The sequence below is a fragment of the Xyrauchen texanus genome, chromosome 21 (genome assembly GCF_025860055.1).
Source record: "Xyrauchen texanus isolate HMW12.3.18 chromosome 21, RBS_HiC_50CHRs, whole genome shotgun sequence".
NCBI classification, from domain to species: Eukaryota; Metazoa; Chordata; class Actinopteri; order Cypriniformes; family Catostomidae; genus Xyrauchen; species Xyrauchen texanus.
The window spans coordinates 14,587,655-14,603,500 of record NC_068296.1 but is presented as its reverse complement, the minus strand read 5'-3'; the positions used below and the strand labels follow the sequence as shown (position 1 = coordinate 14,603,500).

Here is a 15,846-nt window from a genome sequence, read left to right as displayed (position 1 = left end):
TTCTGGCCACCATTTACTTGAATTGAAAGGACCAACAGAGGTGAGATATTCTTCTAAAAATCTTAATTTGTTTTAAGCAGAAGAAAGAAAGTCTTACACATCTGTGATGGCATGAGGGTAAATAATAAGATAATTTTCATTTTGGGGTAAACTATCTCTTTAAGAATGTATGTCAACTTGGAATTCACTTTGACTTAAAATCATGATGCAGAGATGGAAATAAACTCAAACTGAATCAGAGATAGGGAGAGAGCAGTTTATAATGGATATTTTTTCCAATTGAATATAAAGAAAAGCCTACTCTTCCTTCCTTTCTTAAAAAACATATAATACATCTATATGTATATGTTGGACTCAATCAAATTAGTTCTACCCCAGTGTGTATTTGACTGATGTCTCTTTACTCATTATCAGGTCATGAAGTGGCAGGTGAGACTGGAATGCTAGAGGAGAGGGTCTCATCTCAATCTTCCTCTCAAGTGTTTGCACCTCTCTCTTACAGCCTAATGAACATGCTGCCTCCACTCCCTCAAAATCCATGCCAAGGGCACAATGAGCAGAGTGTAGTAATCGGGTGTGAAGGTTTACTCAACACAAAACTAATTTGTTTCAAATGAACTGGAGAGACTTGTGGTAATAACAATAATAGCAGTCCAAAGAGGAGGATAAGAGAGTTATACAGAGAGAAAAAACAGGGGAGTGAGACAGTATGGGTGAAAAATGACAGAGTGAGAGAGAGAGAGAGAGAGAGAGAGAGTATGAGGGAGGCTAACCAAGAGACCCTTATTGAGTGTTAATTAGTCCTGACCACTCATTAAAATGGATTTCTTAATTTGGAGATCTAATTGATGACCCTCAGTTGTAATGACAAGAGTGGTAGCATGTACTTGTGCACTGACCTTTGACCCTCCTGGGCATTCCTTCAGACCCTCTAGTTTGGCATTCGGAAGCACCAATTAAGCTTCATGTTTTGGGTCCTTTACTAGAAGACACAGTCCAAGAAAATATTAGAAAAAGAGTATATTCTGAAAATTATAAGGAGCACACAAACATGTTTTATATTGCCCACAAGTCTGCCTTTATCTGTGACATGAAAGTGTTTGTGTTATTTAAAATTGGTAAGCCACAACCAGTTTGTCCAAAGTACAGCTTTGCTTGTGAGAGAGAGGGTACTGTACCCTAGAGACGTTCTGATCCACGGTGTCAACATTGTACACAAACACTCACCAGGAGTTGGAAGCAAATCAGAAAAGCAAAGAAGGATAAATACTTTGTTTACATGTTGCATAAACATTTGCTAAAAGGTTCAAAGTGCCTCTAGAGGAAATGATGAGCTCAGTCCAAAAATCTAGCGAGCTACCTTGCTTTTGTTAGCTTCAGTTTATACTTTATTATCCATTCAGTCTTTGATGCTGACATACAAATTAAGTGTAAATAGAGATAGGTAAACATTAATCATAGACATATAGAATAATCTAACAAAACTTTAAAATCACTTCATTCAAGGGTAAAAAGAAGTTCTAAACAGCAGAGTAATGGTATACTGTTTGAAAACATTCAGACACATGCCACACTGCTGTGGGAGTCCTTTAAAAGTACATTTAAATATGAGGACGCTACATATTATAGGTCTATATTGGGGTCTTCAGGCAGCATCCTAACAGAAACATGACTTCATAAATGACAGATTTGGAACACTCTGCATAAGCAACAGAGATTTAACTTGACGATTTCAGTAATTAGATTTTAGCATGTTGCTAAGATAATGATGCAAAATCATATAAATGCATAGCACACACAAAATAATTCCCTTGCTTCTGTATATAACAGATTTGTATTTGTGTATTATATTTTTTTATTTGTATTTTTGTGTATTTGTGTATTATACATACGTATATATATATATATATATATATATATAGATTGTCCTAATGTGTATTTCCATATATATTTAATTTTCTATTATATATTCTATTATATATATATTTAATTCACTTTTATTTTTATTCTATATTTGTATTATTATCTCAGTCTTGTTGCTGTATTGTTTGTTCACTGGAATCGTCTGTCACCAAGACAAATTCCTTGTATGTGTAAGCATACTTGGCAATAAAGCTTATTCTCATCTTGCTTCTGAAATATTTGGTAAAATAGGAAAATTTTAATTAGATCAACTATTTTTATCTATACTTTTCAGCATTGATTGAAATATAAATTTATTTCTAATCTGCATCTCGCTTGCCATTCTGCTTTTACTGTATTTTTGTCACTGAGCTCTGCGCAGTGCATTTTGAGATTGCTTCCACTATGAAGGTCACATGTGATGCTGCCTTAGAATTTCATCAAAATGAGTTGTCTTAGAAGGCAACATAATTAAGCTGCCTAACTTTTGGAACAGCCACCACATCAGCACTGCCGGTCTTAGCCTTTTGTGGGCCCTAAGCAAAATAATGTATGGGGCCAACATCAGTATGTTCATAGCTTTACTTATAATGTCTTTCACAGTATGAGGGCCTCCTGGAAAAACGGAGGCCCTAAGCAACTTGCTTAGTTTGCCTATAGATCGCAACAGTGACCGCCCACTTTTTTATCTGTCTGGGTTACGGAAGTATTTTCCCCTTTCATTTCTTCCATAGACTTTTAATAAAATCTTTTATAAAAGAGTTATGAGCCATGATCCAAACAACCAGCTCTGAGGTGAATTACATCACAAAATTTATTTTGAGGCAAAAAATATTTGAAAATCGGACATAAAGAAAATTGAACAATGCTGTGTACTTACCGTCTTTTATGAGGACACCGACTACAATCATATGAAACATTTTGAATGATGCCATTGAATAAAATTGATGGGAATATATAAATCTATTGATTTTTCTTTGTTGATTATAAGTATTGAAATATGTACAAATATATAAGTAGTTTAAGGGTGAAGGGAGACCGACTTGATTACGTCATTCTTAGTGCATCATGGGAGCATGCGGTCACTCTGAGGCACGTTTTGTGAGTTTTGTTGGCCGTGGTTGTCTGATTGGTAAATCTTTCACTTGCTGTCCATGAATTCTGCTATCAAATGCAATTTTTAAACAACGAAGTTGAGATAACACAGACGGATGGCTTCAGCCGAAGCATATACCATCAATGAACAACCTCGTAGCTCATATTAGGTCTGTCATTAAAGTTTTATAAGTTATCGTTGAAAATCAATTAGTCTATGGTACAAATTAATGGGATATTTACTTTCGGAACCAGACTGTTGTGCTCTATAGGGAGGACCGACACTGCACATCGGGATTGTAATGCCTTAAAACGCTACCAAGGTAAGCAGATTTCAGTCTCTGTTCCCTTAAGCAGTTGCTTTCTGTTGATCACATATGTATTGCAGAATGTGCTGCAAACTTTGGCTGAAACTTATCTAAACCCTGTGGGAGGCGCAGACATAAAGAGTGACCTGAGGGAGAGAGACAACCTAAGAGAGGGTTTATTTTAGAACAAACAGTGTCTTTCAGGGGAAAGTTGAAGCCAATGATTTCATAAGAATGAAAATCAATAAAGTTTTCTTTCTTCCACAGTAACACTCACCGAATGGCTTCTACACTCTTTAGTGTGTGAGTTTGTGAACAGTATAACATTATAAAAAGAGAGCCAGAGAGAGAGAGAGGGAGAGAGAAGTATGGGGAAAGTTTGTCCTGTGTTTGCAGACACATCTTGGACTGAAACTGCAGGGTATTTGCTTCTGTGATTATATATTTCTGCTTTTACTGAATACTGTTTGTCACTTTTCTCAAGAAGTTTCTGTTTTTACTTTCATAGTTATAAAAATGAGGAACAACAAAGGACTTAGTGTTGGAAAAAAGAAGATTTGGAATCTGAACAAGATGTCACAATAGCAAAAAAAGTAGATTCATTTGAGTTAAAAAATGAGAAAAAAATATGGAAGCTGTGCTAGAGTAGGCCAGGCACTTAATAGGAGCACGTTATTAAATGCTTTGGAGAGTGACCTCAATCTTTCAAAATAAGAATGGCTTGTTTAAGGAGAGGGAGATGATGTTCATTGAAACACTGTTGTATAATGAAACAGCTATGTGTACTTAAGAATCTCTTTCTCTGCACCTCTTTTTTTGTGTATCTCTCTCTCTCCTTCACGTCATAGCCAGTTTCCAGTGTCATGTAACTCTTCTGTCCTCGCTGTGAGTAAAAATCCTGCGCAAGGTGACAACAGCAGCCAATCGAGTCAGAACATGTTTGATGCATAATGTACGGTGGAGCAGGATTCTGGACCAATGAGATTTCACTGTGGGCGTGACTACCCAGTGAAATGTGACAGAAATAGAAACCAATCAACTGACTAAATTGTCACTTGTCGTGGCTCGTTCAGATTAACATGGAAGATATAGAATTTATCACGTTATCATGCCTGCTAAGAAATGCCATTGTTGCATCCACCCCACAAACATGTAGAGCATTTTCAAGCTTCGTCATTCAGTTAATGTGAGTTAAGAAACTCCAAAAATTAGAAAATGTTATCAATTTAATGAGAGCCTGACAAATGGCTATCCAGAATTCAGTTGTAGTTAAAGTGAGTTAAGAATGTTAATGTGAGTTAATTATGTGCTTTCAGTTTCAGTGTTTTGTTTATTACGTAGACCATAAACACTTAATTATATTTGATATACTTAATTATATCTGAAATGTAGTTATATTCAAAATAAATTACTTTTGCCTTTACACCATACCTGTCCTACTCTTGTTCTTCTATCTGGTGCAAACCAAACTGAACCTCAACTGTCAAGAGAGAGAGTGAAAGAAGGAAATAATAAGAGATGGTTAGAGAGTTTCAAAGAGGGAGTATAGAAAGCAATGTGTTTCATGGTCATGTCAAATGTAACTGGATTGTGAATTGTGTCCCAATCTGTGAAGTGCTGATAGTGAAAGTGGGCCGGAGGTTTGGTCGGGAAAAGAAGGGGATGCAGCCTCTCTCTCTATCTTGTTCTCTATTTTTGGATGAGTGGATGAGTCAGTGGAGGGGAGAGAAGGTATAGAGGGTGGCAAAAAGGGATAATTATAGCTTTGGATCTAATCTATAGATTTATGACCATGCTCTTTAATGTTTGGTCTCCATAATCTGGGTCAGATTCTTTAAAAAACAATGGACTTCATTGTTTTTACCCATAGCCCCGTTCCTAACATGAGTTCTCTGTAAGCATCTTAGCTCACAAACCTAGTGCCTATCCTGAGTGAATTGGAGCATACTCCAATTGGAGTTTGTCTTTTTCTAATGGCTGTGACATACGGAACTGTTAATTCCACTTCATCATCATTACAGGCAGTAAAAATTGGCACACGATGTCTGAGCCTGCTTCCATTGTGCTCAGCTAATCATCTAGCAGAGAAGTGTGCCGCGAGACTATGTTAATGTGTGTGTGTGCATCTATGTGTTGACATCTCTCTGTGAGAATGAGGTTAGATTTTAAATCCTTCTGAATTGTACTGCCCATTATGTTAAACGCAGCTCCAGTCGATCTATATTATTCCCAGTATTAATGTTCATAAGCGTGCACTCCACAAGAAGTGGAATAGTTCATATGTTACATAATAACTGGTTTCGAAGAGTGTTTATGTAAATTATGTTGTTGAAATGATCGGGTGTTCTCTAACGCTATTTTATGAACAAAAGGGGATTGTGTTCACACAGAGATACTTAAGCTATTGTTTAACAATCTTCTCCTGACTCCCTTCAAAGCACCTAAGCTGCCTCTGCTGTTAAAGGGATAGACCTCATACAACTCACCCTCATGTTGTTCCAAACCTGTTTGTCTTACGTTTGTGAAACAGAAGGAAAATAGGAATTGAAATGTCACATTGCCTCCACAGGTGGAAAGTAATGAATTACAACTACTCTCGTTACAGTACTGGAGTACATTTTTCAAAATGTTCTACTTTTTTTAAGTATATATAAATAATAGTACATTTAGTTTTACTTGAGTTGATTAAAAATTATTTAAGTATTTAACTTCACTACAGAAATCGGCAGGTTATAAGCATTAAATCTGTTTAGAAACTAAAATGTGCTGTGCGCAGCTTGACGGAAGCCCGCAGGGCACCGCATCATGAGCAAGGCAGATTGCATAAACTGCCGCCAGTGTCCTCTCTTCTCTAGCTTCTCCAAGATTTTCTGCACTATCACTATACAAGAACTGTAAAGCTGTGATTTTCTGCTTATTTCATTTTATTCTGGAAAGGAGCCATTCATTCAGGTACAAGGGAACTGTCTGAACACCTTTAACCAAAATGCCACAGAATTGACAAATACATCCCTGCAATTCAAAATTTGGGGGCAAAAATGCCCATGCAACGTGTTCCCGTGTTTTATTACTAATATCTGATATAGTTACAATTACATTGCTATAATAATTGTAATAATAAAGCCTAATAAGTTCCCTTGTGTTCCCAAAATAATGCTGCCAAATGTGTGTTCTTATCGAATTTGAGTTTGTATTGTGTTTTGGTAATACAGTTTATGCTGCCTAAAGAAAATAAACTCAAATTTTAGGTTCGAGATGAACGTGACTTATTATTTTATGATTTAATCACTTTTGTGACATAGGCAGGCTGAGGTTGTGGATCTATGTGCAGCTTTATTAACAAAACAGGGGGAAACTCAGGACAAAGGGAAAAAAAACAAGGAAACCTTGTACAGAGCATAACACATGCAAGAACTAACAGGGAACAAGGAAACTAAAAGGGCTTATATACAAAAAGGAACAAACAAGGGAATAAGGAACACCTGGGGAACAATCAGGGAAGGAGAACTAATCAGGGGAAAACCAATCATAAAAAGAAACTACAAAGGACTACAAAAACCAAACAGAAAACAGGAACTAAACTAAACTTCAAAATAACAGTACAAAAACAAAAGACAATAGAGAACATGACAGAGCCCCCGCTTTAAGGAGCGGATTCCAGACGCTCCAAAAAGTAAAAACAAAACAAGGAAAACAAAAAACGAATTGTCCAAGGGGGCCAACAGGCAGACCAAGGGGGCACAGTGGGAAAACAGGCAGTCCAAGGGGGCACAAAGGGCAGACAGGAGGTCCAAGGGGGCACAGAGGGCAGGCAGGAAGTCCAGGGGGGCACAATGGGCAGGCAGGAAGTCCAGGGGGGCACACAGGGCAGGCAGGAAGTCCTGGGAGCTGGCCACAGGGCAGGGAACGGTTCAGGAGGCCTGGGAGCTGGCCACAGGGCAGGGACCGGTTCAGGAGGCCTGGGAGCTGGCCACAGGGCAAGGACAGGTTCAGGAGGTCTGGGAGCTAGCCACAGGGCAAGGACAGGTTTGGGGGGCCTGGGAGGAGGCCAGTGGACAGGGACTGGGTCAGGGGACCTGGGAGGAGGCCACAGGTCAGGGACCGGGTCAGGAGGCCTGGGAGGAGGCCACAGGTCAGGAACCGGGTCAGGGGGCCTGGGAGACCTGGGAGGAGGCCACAGGACGGGAACAGGGTCAGGAGGCCTGGGAGGAGGCCACAAGACAGGGACTAGGTCAGGGGGCCTGGGAGGAGGCCACAGGACTGGGGCCAGGTCAGGAGGCCTGGGAGGAGGCCACAGGACTGGGGCCAGGTCAGGAGGCTTGGGAGGAGGCCACAGGATGGGAACAGGGTTAGGAGGCCTGGGAGGAGGCCACAAGACAGGGACTAGGTCAGGGGGCCTGGGAGGAGGCCACAGGACAGGGGCCAGGTCAGGGGGCCTGGGAGGAGGCCACAGGACGGGAACAGGGTCAGGAGGCCTGGGAGGAGGCCACAAGACAGTGACTGGGTCAGGGGGCCTGGGAGGAGGACACAGGAAGGGGACTGGGTCAGGGGGCCTGGGAAGCGGAACCATGGAAGGCCCTGGAGGCGGAGCCATGGGGGCTCAGGAGGTGGAGCCGAGGGAGGTGGCGCCGTGGGAGGCTCAGGACGTGGAGCTGAGGGAGGTTCAGGAGGCGGAGCCGGAGGCGGAGCCGTGGGAGGCTCGGGAGGCAGAGCTGAGTGAGGTGGAGCCAAGGGAGGTGGCGCCATAGGAGGCTCTAGAGGCGGAGCCATAGGAGGTGGAGCCGTGGAAGGCTCAGGAATTGAAGCCATGGGAGGCTCGAGGGGCGGAGCCCTGGGAGGCTCGAGGGGTGGAGCCCTGGGAGGTAGAGCCGTGGAAGGCTCTAGAGGCGGAGCCCTGGAAGGCGGAGCCCTGGGAGGTTCGGGAGGCTCGAGAGGCGGAGCCCTGGGAGGCTCGAGAGGCGGAGCCGTGGAAGGCTCAGGAATTGAAGCCATGGGAGGCTTGAGGGGTGGAGCCCTGGGAGGCTCGAGGGGCGGAGCCCTGGGAGGTAGAGCCCTGGAAGGCTTGAGAGGCGGAGCCCTGGAAGGCTCGAGTGACTTGAGAGGCGGAGCCCTGGAAGGCTCGAGAGGTGGAGCCCTGGAGGGCGGAGCCCTGGGAGGCTCGAGAGGCGGAGCCCTGGAATGCTCGAGAGACTTGAGAGGCGGAGCCCTGGGAGTCTCTGGAGGCGGAGCCCTGGAAGACTCGAGAGACTTGAGAGGCGGAGCCCTGGAAGGCTCGGGAGGAGGAGCCCTGGAAGACTCGAGAGACTTGGGAGGCGGAGCCCTGGAAGGCTCGGGAGGAGGAGGCTGCGACATCCAGTGTTCAGATTATGAATTTCATATAATTTCTTAATAGCGGGCTAAATTCTGTTTTTTTCTAAAATCTCTCGTGGATTATATCAGAGCAGACAGTGCCGTAGTTTTGTCACCCTTGCTTTAAGCTCAGTAAAGGACCATGAAATTAGTCAATATGATTTGAGTTCTGTTCTATAAGTTTTCTGAAACCATACGATGTTTAAGGAACAGACGTGGGAATCGTTATTCACTGATAATTTCCCCCTCTGCCATTGTTCTCAAATCCCATTTGTGTTTGGGTAGATTCAGATGTACCACATGGAGACGTGTCACGCCAGGTTGGACGTTAGTGATACTGAATGCCATTGGTTTTCGCATATAATATCAGAAAGGCTTGTTTGTAGCTGTTGCTGTTTGCAAAAATAATGTGTTTACATACTGTTTACGTTTCTTATAAATAGTCTCTGGTGCGACACAACTAAAATAAAATCCAAGTGGCCAACAAAATAGTTGTGCATGCACATATATTTTGTTGGCCACTTGGATTTTATTTTAATTGTGTCGCACCAGATACTATATATAGGAGACGGACAATTTCTGTTAAAATGAATGGGAGAAATTGCAACGCCCAATGGTCAACGGATGTAGAAAGGAAGTCCCGCCTTACACGTAAACGAGCCAATCACCTTTTAGATACAGATATCACCTGTTAATCAACTCGAGAATGTGAATACGCATAAGCTATACAAGCCGGGAAATATCATTGTCCAAAATCCTGCACCAAGATGTATAATATTAAATGTCTTAATTTTAGTAATCAAAAAATGTATCTAGACTTCTTAAAAGTTAAAGAAGTCAAGTAAGTTTTATTCACATTTATCAGTTTTATAAATGTAGAGGGTGCTTTTTTTAGAGAAAAGTTAAATCATCAAATAGTAAGTTCCAAGGCATGCTTCATTCGTCAAGGAAATCCACCTTTATTGAAACTGGATATATCATTATCAAAGCAATTTAAAAACTCATGAAAAAAATGTAGATTGCAAACCCACATGTATTGACACAACTGCCTTCTTCAAGGTACCCTGTACATATTTGTACTGTTTGACTGTGAAATGATTGTATGTATTGTTTTTTTTTCCCAGTATTTTGTTTTCATTGAGGACAGCACAATTATTTGAGACTGGAAAGTTGTTGCATTGAGGTCTTTTAGGACATGTATTAGGAAAGGTGTTTGTCTCCTTTATAAATCACATGGTGATATCATGTTCCACTCTCACGTTATATCTTCCAAGAGCATGTTTTTCAAACCACCCCTTCAGGCCACACCACACCACAATAAGCATGTCAGATCGAGAACATACATGTGCTTCACATACAAACAGTATCATCTACTTCACATATAACATTCTCTTTGGTGACTTCACACTGAAATCACACTGTCAAAAATAGTGTTTGAGCATATTGTGAATGTTTCAGCCGGTTTGGAGTGAGTTTTCAGGCTTTCAATGTCCTTCCTGTCAACCTTCTGTTGGAGGAGACAAGCTGAAGCACTTGTGTGTCATGATGCACAGCATTTTAGAAGGAAAATCAACCACGTCGCATTAAAACGTGCACACACAAACACACACTTTTTCTCCCTTTCTGTCCATCTGTGGATTTCTTCTACAGTCTCTCAGCTTGACTCTGCAGCTGTATTTTGCAGAGAGTCATTCTCAGCCAAGACAGAAGTTTTATTTGGAGATCTTTAGATCTGTCAACTGATGTGAAGCCGATTGGTCCCAGTAGCCTTTTAGGACAGGGAGTTGCCATCTCACTCTGTAAAGAAGATGAGCTGGATTGCAGGCAGCCTCTACTGTGTTGCATCAGTGGTAGACTCTTGGTCGTCTTGGCACAGGGATCTTAGAAACTGCAACCCTCTGTGATTCCATAGGCTGTTTTCCACGTTCTTTTCTTGGGCCTGGGGATAATTGTGCAAACCCAGTCAGTTATCTCATTTTGTCTTTCTCCCAGTTTATCATACTTTAACATAAAATATGTACTGACCCTAATGTTGCTCCAAACCTGTATGACTTTCTTTCTTCAGTGGAAATCAAAAGGGGAAGTCTTCACAGGTTTATAAGCCATTGTGCCGGTCTGTCAAGCTCAAAAAAGGAGAAAAAAGACAACATAAAACAACAGTAAAAGTAATCTATACAACTTATGCAGTTTTTTGCAAGTATTTTGAAGTCATATGATCACTTTGCGTGATAAATAGAATGCAATTTAAGCCGTTATCCACTCTAGATTTAAATCATCATTAAAAAAAGCTCCAAAATCAAAAATGGCATCTACGTTGATATCATCAAACCTCATTGGTTCTCATCGGGTCTCGTGAGGTGTGAACAATTTTTTTTTACTATTTTCTGTCATGATGGCAACAAAACCATGTGAAGACTTTTTAAAATGCACCTTTTGTGATCCACGGAAGAAAGATAGTAAAACAGGTTTGGAGCGACATTAGGGAACGTGAATAATTTTTGGGTGAATTATTCTGTTTATAACTGCTCCATGTGTCACAATTAAAATGACTCCTATCTTCACACAGTCTAAAAATAAAAGTAGCCGTGTTAACAGCCAATTTATAACCTCCATCTGTTAACTATTCCATCCAACGGCATATTTATAGTGACAGAATCCATTTTTATGCTGTTATATAGTATGTTCACCTGGCTGTTCAAGTGCCCATCAACCCACTCATTCAGTTTGTGTGTGTGTGTGCTTTTGTTGTACTCTTTGCAGTGGAGCGATGCATGAATGTGATGCAGTCAGGGACTCAGATGGTGAAGCTGAAGAACGGTTCTAAAGGTCTTGTCCGGCTCTTCTATCTGGATGAACACCGCTCCTGCATCCGCTGGAAACCATCTCGTAAGAGCGAGAAAGCCAAGAGTAAGTGAAAGACACTCAGATATATGTACTGTAACAGATGTCTTTATCAGAAAACAAGAATGCCCACAGCTGAAAGAAGTTTTGTTTAAAGGTGCTATAAACTATTTAAGTTCTGCACTGAATTAGATTGACCCATCCCTTCAACACATGTCCTCTCTGCAAAACCCCACCCTCCAAAGACTTTGGCTGTTTGCAAAGCTCATACACTGTAAAATATATATAGTATTTTTACAGAGAAAATACAGTATAATTTAATATTTATTCTAAATTTTTCATTCAAAGTGTAAAATTCCTCTAAAATACATTTACTTGAACCAAATTGACATTTTTCAGCAAATATTGCCCGTTGAAATAAACAGATTTTACAAATGAAGTTATGTTTTGAACTTTACTCAATTTGATGCTACATTTGCAACAAAGATATTGAGTTGTGTGCTGTACGTATAATAATGATGAAACTCAACAAATAATTCATGTGTGAAGTCAACAATAATCTGAAGTTTATTAAACTATTAAATTTAATTCACTTCATTAAAATAAAAGCAAATTTACTCAGTAAAATACACTTATATATGTAAATTGTAAGTTTACATAATCCATTTGTGTTGGGAAAACAAATATTTTTTAGTATTTTGCATTAATGAAACTGGGTGGGGGATTTCTGTAAAAAGTGTATTTTTAACAAGAAAAGAATGTAAAAACATGAATTGGTTAAAAGGTAGTTACCTTAACATATATAGTAGAAAATGTGAATATAATTAACAAGACAATACATGTAATTTTACGGTAAATATTGTAAAAATGTATGTTTTTTAGATATATAGGTATAGGTATAATAGGTATAACTTTACCATATAATTAACTGGAAAAATGAATATTATGTTAAACAAGATAATGCTTTTATGTACTTTTATGTTAAAATATTGTTAAAATTATGGTGAAAAACAATAACTGTGTGTTAACAGAAATCCCTACATGACCCTTCACATTTCATAATATTTTATGGAAATAGATGTTTCTACAAATGTCTTACTTCTAGTTGACTATGCATATTAAGCTGGAACATGCGAAAGAATATTCTCATTGAAAAAAAGACACACTTCAGCTTTCAGATTTACTCTTAGGTTCCAAATAAATGTTCTACAAAAAACGTTATAGTAATTTAGAAAACTTTCATATAGCGATGCTTTAAAGAATCCAGAAACCAACAGGCTGATCAAGCATCTGTATCAGGGACACTTTTAATCTCCAAAAATAAATTAGCCAACTCAACACTATACAGTGAAATATAGTTATGGAGAAGAAGAGTTTTTTTTTTTTTGCTACAAAGAACCATCGATGAACCTTTTATATAAATAGTCAACATTATTTAAAAAATATTTTTTGTTATTTGTCATTGATCATTGTGAATTACTCTCTTTCTTCAAACTCCTTTCAATGTTCCCCATCTGTAGTTAGTTGATCTCTTTCTCTCTTGTTCTTTCTCCCATCCCTTTCGCTTGTCTTCCCCCTCTTTTACTCTCTGTATTACTTGCGCTCTTCTGCTTCCCCATCAAAGTAACCCTGTGTAAATTTTGATATGTGGAGTGTCTGAGCACAGCTCTCTTCTCTTACATAACAACTGTGTATGAATCACAGGCCAGGGGCTTCCAGAAATGCACCACTCTCTCACCATCTGTGTTTGTGATCTGCTCGGCTTGTTTGGGTTAAAGTGAATTCTGCACAAATGCTCCTTTTCTCTATGGATGAGCGGGCTGGAAATAAATCCCGTTCACTCCTCTTCATATTCAGTTGCCCAGATGGGTGGATTATTACATAGTACAGTTAAAAAAAGCTGAAGTGCTATTGTTTCCCCATGTCACCCCCTCTCATCCCTCTGCACCTCTGGCCACCTCTCCTTTTTTTAGCCACTGTCATGTTTGTGAACTGCTCTCATAAGATAAGCCTCTTTGTTTGTCCATTTGCAAATTAAAAAAAAAAAAGACAGATTGTGCCCATCTCATTGTCAGGTTAAAGGATCAGCACCAGAATCAGAGGCTTTGATGTGACTCGAGTTCCCAGAACACATGCAGAGCTGTTTGATGCAGAGCTGTTTGTTTAAGGAACAGTTCACTCAAAAATGAAAATTCTGTAATTTTTTTACACACCCTCATGTCATTCCAAACCCAGTATGTTTTTTTTTTCTGTGTAAACACAAAAGTACGACATTTTGAAGTATCTTTATGCAGCTCTTCCCGCATAATGACAGATCATAATTTTGACTCGCAAGCTAAAAAAAAGAAAATGAAAAGAAAAAAACCCATAAAAAATGCACCGTAAAAGTAGTCCATAAGACTTGCTATATTCCAAGACTTCTAAAGCCATATGGTAGGTTTGTGTGAGGTAAAGATTGAAATTTAAGAAATTATTCACTTATATTCTTGTCTTCCCCTGAAGCTTGCGTTTAGCCCACATTCGCATTCAGAATAAAAAAAATGGCGCATCGTGTTACTACACATTTGAAAAGCAATGCCACTATGGTTTCAATGACATCAGGGTGCATTTTTTATTTTGTGGTGGATTTTCTCCCCAATTTGGAATTCCCAATGCGATCTAGGTCCTCTTTGTGGAGTACTGACTCACCTAAATCCTGGTGGCAGAGGAGGAATCTCAGTTGCCTCTGCATCTGAGACCGTCAACCCACGCATCTTGTCACGTCGCTTTTTGAGCACGTTACAACGGAGACATAGCGTGTGTGGAGGCTTCATGCTATTCTCCGCAGCATTCATGCACAACTCACCACCGCCCTCACCAAGAGCAAGGACCACATTATAACGACCACAAGGAGGTTAACACATTTGACTCTATCCTCCCTAGCAACCGAGCCAATTTGGTTGCATAGGAGGCCTGGCTGGAGTCACACCCTGGATTCGAACTCGCGGCACCAGGGGTGGTAGTTAGCATCTTTACTTGCTGAGCTACCCAGGCCCACTGAACATTATCAGTGAATTACGACTTAAATTTCAGTCAATAGCTTTGTGTCTGTTTCTCACACAAAGCTTTTGTTTGGCTTTAGAAGACTTAGAATGTAGCGCTTGAGGCGTATGGACTACTTTTATGTTGTTTAAAGTCATCTATGGAGCTTGACTTCTTTTATTTCCACCGAAAAAATAACAACATTTTGGTTTGGAATGACATGTGGGTGAATTATTTCTTTAAAATGACATTGCTAAAAGGTTTAGGGGCTGGTTTGGGTTCAGATTTTGAGAAGACTGAAGTGGACAGAAAGCACACAGAGCCTGCAGAGGCTGTCAAGTGGTGTGCTCTCATGTTAAGCAACATATTGAACACTCAGCCACCAACACTAAAGGCTCAGTTTTCTTAGAGAGAAAGACAGACACAGAGGAAATAGAACTGAAATCTAATTACACATTGTTATGGTCCAATGCTTTAAAAGAGAAAAAGAGAAGAGGAAATAAAAAAATGGGGTGAAGAGGGTGATTAGTCAGATTTTGTCTCTCTAAATTAATGTTGATTTAGACATGTCCATAGACGGACTAACATGTGTTCATCGCAAAACTCACAATTGAACAAATATAAATACAATATTCACTCACCGACAACATTCTACACCTACTTATTCATGCGATTATCTTATCACCCAATCGTGTGGCAGCAGTGCAATGCATATAATTATGCAGATACGTGTCAGGAGCTTCAGTTAATGTTCTACCGTTGTAGCCCATTCGCCTCAAGGTGCGACATGCATTCCGAGTTGATATTCTGCTCACTACAATTGTACTGAGTGGTTATTTGAGTTACCTTAGCCTCTCATTAGCAAATGTTTCTGTCCACAGAACTGCTGCTCACTGAACGTTTTTTGTTTTTAGTACCATTATGAGTAAACTCTAGACACTGTTGTGCATTAAAATCCCAGGAGATGAGCAGTTACAGAACATTAACTGAAGCTCCTGACCCGTGTCTGCATGATTTTATGAAGTATAATGTAAAAAAAATCTAATTATGATGACTGGTAAGGTTTATGTCTGAAATATTGTATTTAAAGTTTTGTGCTAGAGAACTTTAAGACTGCATGATATTGTGTGCATTCTCAAGATTCTGAGATCCAATCAAACTAGACATTCCAGTGAGTTGATATAGCAAAATGCATGTTGGTGAACATGAAAATGATCTCACCGTTTTTTGTATGCGTTTGTGACATGGTGATGACCCATAGATAAGTGTGATTAACACATTTCCACTTCACTTTCTGTTAATTTGAGGTCAAGTATAACTATTCAGGCAA

General features: G+C 39.8%; 1 protein-coding gene across 1 annotated transcript in view; it reads left to right on the top strand.

Annotated features, from left to right (window-relative positions):
• plch1 (phospholipase C, eta 1) overlaps window positions 1-15,846 on the top strand; it is a 75,765-nt gene that overhangs the window by 12,719 nt on the left and 47,200 nt on the right. Inside the window, exon 2 of the mRNA XM_052152032.1 lies at window positions 11,415-11,561. Coding sequence (XP_052007992.1) covers window positions 11,415-11,561 — 147 coding nt within the window. The remainder of the gene's footprint in view (window positions 1-11,414; window positions 11,562-15,846) is intronic.